This window comes from Amaranthus tricolor, chromosome 16 (assembly GCF_026212465.1).
Source record: "Amaranthus tricolor cultivar Red isolate AtriRed21 chromosome 16, ASM2621246v1, whole genome shotgun sequence".
NCBI lineage: Eukaryota > Viridiplantae > Streptophyta > Magnoliopsida > Caryophyllales > Amaranthaceae > Amaranthus > Amaranthus tricolor.
The window spans coordinates 5,104,802-5,117,913 of record NC_080062.1 but is presented as its reverse complement, the minus strand read 5'-3'; the positions used below and the strand labels follow the sequence as shown (position 1 = coordinate 5,117,913).

The 13,112-nt window shown below is 31.0% G+C and overlaps 1 protein-coding gene across 1 annotated transcript; it reads left to right on the top strand.

Moving 5' to 3' along the window:
• The first annotated feature begins 4,866 nt into the window (after positions 1–4,866).
• Positions 4,867–12,868, top strand: LOC130803086 (inactive receptor-like serine/threonine-protein kinase At2g40270). The gene is made up of 10 exons (XM_057667254.1): positions 4,867–5,318; positions 6,098–6,236; positions 7,402–7,473; positions 7,864–8,001; positions 8,404–8,487; positions 8,898–9,454; positions 9,561–9,611; positions 10,590–10,780; positions 11,020–11,152; positions 11,976–12,868. The coding sequence occupies exons 1-10, from the start codon at positions 5,201–5,203 to the stop codon at positions 12,572–12,574; spliced, it is 2,082 nt and encodes a 693-aa protein (XP_057523237.1). The 5' UTR covers positions 4,867–5,200; the 3' UTR covers positions 12,575–12,868.
• The last annotated feature ends 244 nt before the right edge of the window (positions 12,869–13,112 follow it).

Below are 13,112 nucleotides of genomic sequence, written 5' to 3'. Positions count from 1 at the left end.
TTTGAGATCGTTTAATTAAGAGACGATCTTTCACTAGAGTAACTCTTAAATTTATACTTCCGTCGTTCCATATTAGTTGCAACATTGACAAAAATAACACTATTCATTTATCACTCTTAATTTGCGATTAGTTTTTAATCTATAGGTTAAAATATAGTTAGTGAGATTTTGTTTGATTCGTCTCATTGTAAAGATTATTAATATTAAATTTTTTTAAATTTTTATTATACGTAATTAGAGATAATAAGAATTAAATTAGTGCATTGAATTACGTAAAAAAATAAATATTGAAATTAAATTGAAAGAGAGGAAGTATTTTGTCATGTAAAATTGAAAGAATGGTTGAGTGTATCATATTACACAATATCTATATCCAAATATTAAATTTCAAAAATATATTGGCATAGATACTAAATAAAATTAATTGTTTCCATAATAATAAGTATGCACTATTATCAAGGTTTTGATTAATTGAGTACAACTCGTGATGAGTTGGTGACACACTTAGTTCTTATCTTTAAATAATCATATTTTAGAAAATAAAATACTTCTATTATTTTATAAATTATTTTATAAATAAGTAATTGACCTAATATCATAAAACACACTTATGCGTCTTAAAATTTTTTTTATATGTATTAATTATGAAAACTAACGAGATGATTCATCATTAATTTTTTGTAGTAGAAACATTATCATATTAATTTTCTAAAAAAAATAGAAGTGATAATACTTTTAATATTGTTTTGGGTTCAAAACCTTAATATTAATCGATCCTTAGAGTCAAAGAAAGTCCGTAGCATGGTAAAGCCAAAGTCAATGAATAGTCCAATCTCCAATCAAATATCAGTCTGTTTCAACAAACTCTAGATATAAATGATTCAACAAATATATTAAATTGCGTAAAAATATAGTACTCTAATTAGTCTTTTACTATATTTAATTTAATAACCTAATTGTAGCAGGGGACATAAAAAGTAAGAGCGCAGGTCCGTGGGCAGTAAAAATGAGTTCTTCTTTTCTTAATTACTCATTAAGTCATTACTCGGGCACTAATCACGTGATGATGTCAGCTAAATTCTCTAACACAACTACATCGCATTTATTTCATCCAACATTTTCTATAAAATGGATGAATGAGTTTATAATACTTTAATGTAGACATAAGAAATCATCTCTTAATAAAACAACCCAAACAAATAACTCATTACATTATATATTTTTTTTCTTTAAACAAGTTTTTATAAAAGATATTTATGAGAATTAAGAAAAATTAAATATTTTAGATGGTGAACATATTATTTTATTGAATAAAAAAGAAAAAGTGAGGACTTTAAACATTAAAAAAATATTAAAAAAATTTATTGGACACATATAGGGACCACAACAACTAAAAAAATATTTTTTTTAAAATTAATGGAAAACATGTGAAGACTATAAGCAATATAAAAACACAAAAACTTGGGTGAGACTGTCTCACTTGTGAAACGTGTCCTCTTGTGCCGGCCCAATTATATTTTTTTTTTACCAATTTCACAAATTAAAATGTAAATTTCAAGAGTTAAAAGAAGAATTTAAAGTCTTAAAAGACCAATTTCAAGGATTTGAAATTGAAATTTTAAGTCATAGTATTTGACAGTTTTAAGACTTAAAAGGTCGATTTCAATACTTAAAAAACCAATTTTAAGACTTAAAAGACCAATACAAAACATTAAATTCTCATCTCAACTTTAAAATAGGATGACCCAAACATTAAAGTAGATATTAAAAACTGTAAAATTGACCTTTTAAGTTTTAAAATTGGATTTTTAAGTCTTGAAATTGTCCTTTTAAATCTTAAAATTAATATGTCAGAATATTTTTTAAAAATTATTTGGGCCAAGGCCAGGACCAGTTGCACGGCTAAGGCCATCTCACAAGAGAGTAATTATAGATATAAAAATTATTAGAATAAAGTTAGTAAAAGATATATAAAGGCTATAAACATTATAAATATTAAACGAGGATGTATATGATTAATTTTGTTCATAATTTCATGATATAATTACAAAGATTTTTAAGAAAATAACAAATAAAATAAATCTAACATAACAAGTGAAAACTACTTTGAAAAAACAATAAAAGAGTAATATATTAACTAGTTGGGCTTTCAAATCATTCTTCACAATATCAATATGGATGTTGAAAACATCAGAAAATTTGAATAAAATAAGATGTTTTAACAACTTAATTTTAAAAATAAGCTTCGTGAAAACTTAATTTCCAAAATAAGCGTCCGTACATCCAAACCTAGCTTGGAGTAAGTCGCTGTTATTAACAGCGACTTAAAAAAAAAATTTCTTTTTTTTTTAAGTCGCTATTAGTAACAGCGACTTAATGAATTTTAAGTTTTTAGTTTTCAGTTACTTCCTCATTCCAACCTAAGAAATTAAGGAGTTGATCAGTTAACCTTAAAGTCGCTATTACTAACAGCGTCTTATGACTTTTAATTTTTTTTTCTGTCGTTGTTAGTAACAGCGACTTACTCCAAGGCTAGGTTTGGATGTACGGACGCTTATTTTGGGAATTAAGTTTTCACGAAGCTTATTTTTGATATTAAATTGTTAAATAATCTTATTTTATTTAAATTATCTAAACATCATGACCATGCATCCACCGAACATCCGGTCTACATATTGCTTGTTGGGCCCAAATTAGAAGTTGGAAGAGCTCAGATCATCTCACGGTTATACCATTTTTTTTGGATGATTTAATATATATTTACTACTTTAAAGTGATTATTTACAGTTTTGAACTGATAACTTTTATGGTTTTAGAGTGATCACTTATATCGCTACTCTTGTGAGATATCGTCTCTCGTTGAGACACAACATCAACATAAGGAGTTTATATTCTTATAATATGTAAAAGTTGGGCTATTTGTCCCATGCATAATACGCGTCTCACAGTGAAACCGTCTCATACAATAATTAATGTCACTTGTAACCTTAAATTGACCACTAACAAGCTTAGAACTACTTTTGTGAGAAACTGTCTCTCGGTAAGACGATTTCGAAACAGAAAACTCATATGCTAATAATTGTGTTAGTAGATCTATTCAATTCATGTATGAGAAGCATTTCACAGTGAGACCGTCTCACACGAAAATTTGTGACAAGCTTAAAGTGATCAATTAGCTAAATGAGCTAATTATATGGGCCTATTTCATGAATATACAGTCTTATACATGACTTGTTTGACTTGTTTGAGACTCATTGTAGTGACTTGTGAACTTTTACTATTTGTGATCAACACAAATACTCCCTCAATCTCTACAAGATTGCACACCATCTATTTTACTTCGCTACGATTTCTTTTATAGACAAGTTTCTATCACCTTTTTTATTTTTATCTACAAATTTAAACAATCTTTAAATATTATCCATATAATTTAAATAATTATACTATTGTTACAATTTATTAGCAAGGGAGGGAGTATTCAAGAAGTTGAGTATAATTTCAATATTGATTATAAAATCATACATGAATTGATATAAATATTTTGTATTTCTCTGTATTTTTTTTATTAAAATGAAGAGTAGATATGATTCATATAAAGTTGTCATCATTTTTAGAGCACAATAATTAAAGTTTTCAATTTTAAGAGATTACACTTAAGTATAATATTAATATGGTATGGACTAAGATTATTATTAAATTGGGCTTAGTTAAAGACTCCTTATTTCTAACGTTATATTCAGTCTCTTATAAAATTTAGATTTTTTATTTGTATTTGTGGAATTAATTTAGTATACGGGGATTTATTAGAGGGATTTCAATTGAAGTCCTAATTGATAATATGTGAAGGAATCGTCAGACCGAATGATATTTTAAAATATCTATCCCTATCGATAAGTCAAATAACGTGTCCAAAATTGTAATTTAATTACTACTCATATAAAAGTAATTTGTATTATTATTATTATGCTTGTTTGTTATTGTGTTAGATAATTATTATTCAAAATTCTACTTATCGCACCAAATATAATCCTCCTAACAAATTCTACTTGAAATATAAAAATAATAGAAAATGACTCGCATTTCAATCGTATGTGAATGATATATTGAGAAAAATAACAAATAACTATAAAATGATATTAAGAAAATCATGGGATAACAACTTCAAAGACCAAATTGTGATGAGATGTCAGTCAACATTTGAAATTATGGTGTCTTACTTTCTTTTACCCCCGTCTTTGGCTCTATATAATTTCGGTAGGACTGTTCACATTATTTATTTTTATATACTAGTGTAGGTCTTTTTAAAGAACTGTTTATCTGAGAGACGTTTTTTAGAAACAACTTATTAAAGTTTAATTAAACAAAAGATGATAATAAACTAACCTAATTAGGGTTAGTCTTTTAAATAGATTGTCTCTTACGAGAATTGTTTATATACCATTATATTTATTTTGTATTTATTTTATTTTGAAAGTAATTCACTAATTTTTAATATGATTCATAATGTTAGATCTCTTTTGATTTCATCTATATAATTTACTTTCTTCATTCCTTACCAAATACTCCCTATGTCGTCTGTTTGAAGACATTGGATAAAAAAAATACTACATATGTCCATTTGAATTTATACTATAGGACTAAAAAACTCTCACATATTTAAATGAAATGGACTTATAATGCAAAATTAAAGAAATAACGACAGTATTCATTTTTTTTAAATATAATTTATTTTTGTTTGCAGTTAATCCAGGGAGTATCACTATCTCAAGTAATTCCAATTTGGGCACACTTGTCTCCTTTCTCCATTAGAAAATTGCAAGTGCAACTTCCTTTAACCATTACTCCTTGTTTGTTTTACCACAATTTCAATTTTGAAGTCAACTTCTCCTGTTCAAGAGTCTTCCCTTAGCGCCATTTCATTTGATTATACAATCTACTATCTACCAAGTACCTACATTCTATCACCAAACACACCTTTATCACTCTGCTTCCTAAACCTTTTTGGGTTTAGTTTATTAGCTCAAATTAAGCCTAAATTTTGAATCTTTTACACCTGAGTTTTCTAAATTCTTCTTCACTGAACATTAATTTTTGTTGGGTTTTTAAAATTTATGCAATTGGAGCTCATATAAAAAATGGGTAAAAACCCAAAATCAAACCCCAGTTCTTAATGTTTTCTGGGTAGTTTGGTGTTTGATGAATGACAAAAAAGATGAACAATTTTTGGTGCACAAATGGGTTTTTTCCTAGGATAATTCTGGTTTGGATAGGGGTAATTCAGATAAATTTTATATTGTGCTCGTCTCTCAACCATGAAGGTACTAAATTATTTCAAATTCTTTTATGTTATGTTTGTGAATAATGATTTCATTTGAAAATTTGAAATTGGTTTAAATCTATTGTTTGGCGAATTAAAAATTTTCAAATTTGAATTTGAATCAAATTCTATAATTACTTTCAAAGTAGTTAAAATTGAGGATTTGAAAATGACTACCCAAACCTTATCATTCTCAAATTCTTCATTTATAATTTTATAATTAAAATTCATAATTTGAAATGAAATACTTGTTTCCAAACACTACATTAATTTTTTTCTTTTTATGTTGCATTTTATAGTTCTATATGTTCATAACTAAAAGATATACAAATTGTTGTAAAAGACAATTTTACCGAAAGACACCTTTATATATGGGTTAAATCATCATTAATAATTCAATATCCTGCTCGAAAATAAAGTTTGAGCGAGAGTGTTAGAAGAATGCCGTCAATTCTACCCAAAAGGTAGAGCCCTGCCTAGAAGAGAAAAATGAGCGACAATGTAGCTTAAAAAGCAAAGCAATTAAAAAAATAATATTAGCCAAAACCAGGACCGAAATAGTATATGGGTTAACTAGCCCATTAAATACATATGAGAATTTAGACTCTAAAAGTCGTCTTAACAAAAGACGGTCTCTCACAAGAGTAATTTAGAAAGATATTGCTATTTTTGGAATTTAATTATCAAACAAATTGATTTTTTGTGCAAAATTAGAATAAAATAGGATAATCCTTTAGAAATGTTGATTAATGTGGAAATTTTTTTGGGGGTAATAAACAGGAAAGGCTTTGTTGAAGTTTAGAGATGGAGTAGTGAATGATCCATTTGGAGCTTTGTCAAGCTGGAACAAGCAAAATGGTGAAGATAATCCCTGTTCATGGTTTGGAATTGGGTGTTCTGATGGGCTTGTAATTTCCCTGTGAGTCATTCATAATTTCTTGGTTCCTTTTTTCACTCATCATTATTTTCTGCATATGTTACTCAATATTGTAAAATTTTGCTGTCAATATAGTTATCTTCAGTTTCTAGGAAAATAATTTATGAACATATATTTTTTGACAAAAATGAAATAGAGTCCTATATATGTCACTTTGAAATTGCACGTTGAAATTGCTATATTTGAGGTTTTGACAGAGTTTTTAAGATTAGCTGCAACAATTTGATTGGGACTAGAGCTGTGAAATGGGCCGGAGTCCACTTGGGGCCCGGAACTAGCTCTTTATTATGCGGGCTTAAAATGAGTATGTGTTTAGACAAACCCTTTTAAAACATAAAACAAGCTCTATACGAGTCTTAAATGGGCCTTTATTGTTATTTTTTTTGCTTGAATTATGATACAATACTATATAGATCTATAATCATCAATAGTCTATTTATAATTGACATAATTAAGTAATTAAGTTAAAAGACATTTTACTCAATTTGATATGCTTATTTCAATGGAAATTTTTAAGAAGAAATTTATAAATGGGTCAAGCGGGCTGGAAGGACGGAGATAGCCCGACCCATTTGAGCCCATTCTATTTTTATTTGCATTCAGCTCGACCCACTTTTATTTGAGCCCGACCTGATTTGACCTCTATTCGACCCATTGCATAAGTCTAATTGGAACGTTGGAGCAAGTACAAGAACAAAAGCATCTATATGATTCAAACACTCTTTAGTTTCTAGATATTGCACTATATCTCTATTTTGAATCATCCCAAAATAATAGCTAACATTCTATAAGTTGGAAGCTAAACTTCTAAAATTTTTTGGTTAGAGTTTTTTACGCAAATTAAAGTGAATATTTTTAACTGTAGTGTAGTAAATTTAAAACGACGGAGATGTATACGGTAATGGAAGTGTTTGTCCAAATATGTTATATTAAATGTCATTATTTTATGATTATTTTTGTCAATATCTCCAAATTCTCTCAAGTCATGAGTCATGCTCACCAATAACCATTTTTTGGTGACAAAATATTGATTTCTTTGCTTGTATTCACTTTCTCGTCTTTACCTTTTTTGAATTGTGATTATTATGTCAAAAAAGTGATGTTTAGTAATCAATTGTGACATTAATCTTTATACAAAACTTTTCAGGAACTTGACTAACCTTTGTCTTGAGGGAACACTAGCATCAGAACTTCATCATTTATTGCACATAAAGTCCATGTAAGAATAATTAGTCTATATTATTATACTTACTACATTTTACTTTTTACGCAATTTAATGTGTAATTTTAATTATTTATATCTTAACTATGTTTAACTAAAAATTATAAAAATTTGATATTATGAACGTATGCATTTAGACGATTCAAATAAGATTTTACTTGACTATAATTCTTTTATACATTAGCCGTAATATATAAAATAATCTTGAAAGATGAATAGTACCACTAAATCTAATATAGCGAGTATTTACGAACGAAGGAAGTGTATTAGAACATGTCAAGGGAAACTTTATTTTCGAATTAGTTTGTGTAATTACTTGTAATTTCATTGTCTCTTTTCTGTTCCTCCTGCTATTTGTGTCATTCTCAAGTCGAAAGTCTTTTGCAGCGTACTTCGAAACAATTCCTTTTCCGGAACTATTCCCGAAGAGCTTAGAAACTTGAAAGAATTGGAGTTTCTGGACTTGGGTTACAATCATTTTTACGAACCGATCCCACTTGAATCCGAATCTAACATTACAATTATGTAAGTCGCTAAAACTTTTATGAATATATATTGTTAAATACTATATAACATATCTTCGGGCCTAAACTATCGTCTTATACTTTTGGTTGAGTTAGTTATTTGACTTGTATCAGAAGCCAACTTGAAAGCCTTACAGAAATTCTACGGTTTTAAACTTATCCACCCCTCATTTAAAGTAGAATATCTAGCATTAGGTATGAGGAGGGTCTGTACCACATCCGCACTTCTAACCTAAAGAGCTCTCGTATGAGGGGGTGTGATAAGGTATATAATATATTCTGGGGCTACAATCATAACCTTAAACTTTTGGTTAAGTTCATTGCTCGACATATTGTAGGTTATTTCATTAGTTTAGTGTTCTTTATCCCTAGTCATGATGTTCTTTCCTTGTATAATTTGCAGATTATTAGACAACAATGGACTATCCTGCCACATATCTCATGAAGTTGAACTGACTAGTTCTGTGAAAATATTACCATATGCCAGGTAATGTTGAACAATCTACCAGACTGTAACAAAAAAATATTGAAGAATGTCTCAAAAAGATTAATGAGTTAGTATTGAAATGTCTCACTAAATCATGTGCGCTTTTATTATAATGTTGCGAATGATATTTGCCATAAGAGTTATCGAAAACAACCCCTATGTTATCAGTAACAAGGGTAAGTTGAGTACATCCGACCCCTTAAACCCCGCCTGGGTGGGAGCCAGTTAATGGCATCGAGGTAATGGAATACTGTGAATGTCTCGAGTTCAAATATTGTTCCAACCCTCAAATCCCACCTAGGAAGGAGTCACTTAATGGCATCCGGGTAATGGAATGTCATGAATGTCTCAAGTTCAAATATTGTTTTGTTTGGCACATATAGCTAATGATAAGGTTATCTACAACTTAGGCATAGTGACCATGGACAAGATGTAGGACAAAGGAGGATGTTACTTGATTGGCACAAACCTACCACAAAACGTTTTTCGAAACAACCCTCTTTACCGAACACCAAAGACCACCTGAAACAACCCTTTACACCGAGCAAGACACATAAAAAAAAACGTTTTCATGATAATGATGTTTTTAAACATTCATTTGAAAAGCCAAGTGGCCCCCAACCACCACCACCACCACCACCAAAACACATAATCCCGAATGATTCAATTCCATCTCCCCTGTTCAATCCACCCCAAATATCACGACCCCTTTCTCCTCCAAATACTCGGGATTCTACACCACCAATGCCACGATCTTCTAATGTTTTATTGTCTTCTCCATCTTCGAAGTCTACCTCCTCTCCGTCTCCCTCAGCATCACAAATAAAAACAATTGGAATTGTGGTTGGAGCCATGGGTGGATTCATTGGTTTGGTTTTAGTCAGTTTATTACTATACCTCTTGAGGGGAAACAAGATCCGAAAGCCAACAGGATTAAGCGGACAACTTCAGAGAGCATTTGTGATGGGTAATGCCTTTTATAGTAACTCTTTGTTTTTCTTTTCTTTCGGAGCTTGATGATGTTTCGAAGAATCATAGTTGTGCTCACATTTTGGAATCGGAACAAATGTTAGGAGATGAGAGATCAGATGGACTCAACAGCGATAAACCAAGCTTTGTCGAAGGTTAGAAATATTTGTTACCTTACCTTTTATACTCCCACACCATTTTTCCCAACTTGGATCATGAATTTTATATTAACTTGTTGATCACTTTACTTGAAAGAAATAATCACAAGAACAAAAATTTTCTACTTCTGTTCTTCTTCCTAGTCTAGAATGGCCAAAGATAAGGCTATATTTGTATCGTCTGATCAAAAATATCTCAGGGCTTCAATTATCAACCGAAGCTTTTGGTTGAAGTTTCGGGATAAGTTATACTGCTATCATGTAAAAGAATCAACTTGACCAAGAACTTAGCTGATAGTTAAAGTCCATTGATATGTAATATACTTTATCATAACCCTCACACGAAAAGTTTTTGGGCTAGAAAGTGTGGATATAGCACATGTTCTTCTGATACATGGCGTTAAATATACCACTTTGAAATAAGGGGTGGATGAGATTCGAACCCATGACTCTCTGTCATGTGACATCTGATATCGTGTCAAGGAATGAACTCAATTAAAAACTTAAGTTTAAGTTGAAGCCCCATAATATGTTATATACTTTATCAAACCCTTCTATCAATACTTCAACATGGTCTATTTTAAGTAGTCATTGTTGCTCCTTTTGTGGCAGTGTATTTGAGCTGTTAAAAGCAATTCAGATGATGCTTTTAATTTAGGTCTCTGCATCTATTTTAATACAAAACCAAGTCAATACAATTCTAAGTCCTAACATATTTTTTGATTAATTAAGAACCTTTTCTTTCTTTTTGTTTTTCCTTTTGTTCAATGTATATTTTCTCATGTTTACCTCATACGTCACGCGATAAAGGGCCGCCTTTGATCGTGACCTCCTCTTGATGAGGGTATTGGTCTGCCTTCTTTCCTATCCTCCCCAGACCCTGCCTTGGGCGGGATCCATTGTGATGATGATGATAATATTTTAACATGTTCCATGTACAAAAGCATGATCAGTAAGAATGTGTAATGTCTGCAGGGCTACCAAATCTAAAGAGGTCTGAACTTGTAACGGCTTGTGAAGATTTCAGCAACGTCATTGGAACGTCATTTATCGGTACCATATACAAAGGGACACTTTCAAACGGCGTTGAAATAGCCGTTATATCTTTGGCTATAACTACGGCTAAGGACTGGTCAAGAAATTTGGAGACTCAGTTCAGGAAGAAGGTACATTGATTGTAAAAGTGACAAGTTTCTATCTTGTATCAGTGTCATATGATTCGCTAATCTCTTCAAGAATCGCAAATCGGAAAAAGTGAACTATGGTCGATTTTTGGCAAATTTGAGTGAATCGCGAATTCAAAAAGTGAATTAGCTAGCGAATTATGTTACATTGCCTATATCAAAAGTGAATTTTCGATGATAATTTTTCATACATTTTTAGCTTCTTTTTTTGTGCTTTTCAGGTCGAGATTTTATCCAAGGTGAACCACAAAAACTTTGTAAACCTTATAGGTTATTGCGAGGAAGAACAACCGTTCACCAGATTGATGGTTTTTGAATATGCCCCAAATGGCTCGCTCTTTGAGCATTTGCACAGTGAGTACCTTCTAGACTTTCTCTCGTCATTATGTACTTCACCATGAAATAAGTTCCGAAAGAGAGATCAAAGCGACACTTTATTCGTACTTTCATTTTCTTTTACGTGAAGATATACAAACTCGAGAGTCGAGATTGTGCATTATATGTGTCGTTGAATGCATTTAAATCTCGAATACTTTAAATGTTACAAAAGATTCGATTCATCCTTTTAAGATGTCTATTTTTTGAAGGGGCGCTATTAACTTGTCAAGAAACGGGATTGAACAAAAGGAGGAACGAAAAAGATTGATAAATGTTCATTTAGAAAAAAAAGGTCACTATTCAGTAAAAGTAGTTAGCGTTTACATGTAGATGTTTTCAAAATGTTATAACTTGTAACGTTTCAAAACTAAAAGTAAAGGTTTAAGATTTTCTAAACTTCACAACAAATTATATTTCAATAACTACCATAACCGCTACTTTTACCGAACAATATTAATCTACAGTCTACGCACCTAATTAGACAACTAAATATCTAACCTACAGTTGTACAACTACAACCATCCACAATTGCAACTACTTAAACAATTAATAGCTACCCACACAACTACCTTATGCCGAATAAACCTATAATCTAGTAATGCACGTTAAATCTATTTCTTCTCTTGTTTAAGAATTTAGAGAAATAGAATATGTTTTCCATCTTTTGTAAATGTAAAGGAAACACTAGGATAAATGTAGGGAAACAAAGAACGATTATACATTTATAGTTATGTAATATCGATTATTGTTCTTCGAGGGTAGTTATGTGTAACACAATATGATCCTGGTGACTTTGCAGTAAAAGAAGCCGAGCATTTAGATTGGCGTATGAGACTAAGGGTTGCAATGGGATTGGCATACTGTCTCGAGTATATGCACCAATTAACACCACCCGTAACTCATCCAAATCTAAATTCATCGGCTGTGAGCCTCTCCGAAGATTATGCTGCACAACTGTCCGATTTCTGTATCTGGAATGAAGTGGCTGCTCCACGTCTTCAGCCTATGACTAATTGCGTAAGCACTTTAAGTACGACATCAATCAGCCCCGAGAGCAATGTTTACAACTTTGGCTTGGTTCTTCTCGAGATGATGACAGGGCGCATTCCTCAGTTGTTAGATAAGAACTCACTCGATGATTGGGTGTCGGAGTACATGAGTGGGGAGAAATCTCTTCAAGAATTGGTTGATCCTATGTTACATTTTAATGCCGAACAGCTCGATAAACTTAGTGACATTATCCGAAAGTGTCTTCATTCAGAACAAAATCAACTAACAATGAGAGATATTACGGTAAAAATGAAGGAAGTAACCGGGATTGATCAAGATAAAGCCGCCCCACGATTTTCTTCTCTTTGGTGGGCCGAGCTTGATGTTCGTTCGTTGAACGGAACCTAGATGATACAATTCAAGATTTTTAAGCCTGGCTTGGGAATGTACTAATGTTTTTGCTTGCTTGTTTGTACCTCAAAATGTAAAGTGGTAAAAAAAAATTTTCTTACCTTGTTATCGTACAAATTCAGCATTTTAAAGTTTGCAAGGTTCGTAAATCTCGATTGCGTACATTTGGTGGTTCAAAAAAGAATTGTACTTCCTCCGTTCCATAATACCCGCTACATTTTCTATTTTTGACAATTTTATATTACTTGCTATATTTCCATTTTTAGTAATAAAACAATCATTTAAAGTTTTATCTACCCCTATTTTTATCCTACTCTATACTCTATACTCTATAATAAAATACTATACTATACTCTATAAAGTAACCTAACAACCTATTTTTTCTTTTTCTTTTTCAATTAACAATAATAAAATACTATACTCTATAAAGTAAACAATCAGCTACAGTGTAGGTCAATCACTCTTCTTAATTCCCGTGCCCATGCAAATGTAGTGATTAAAACGGAACAGAGGAAGTATAGTTGAAGCCTGGTCG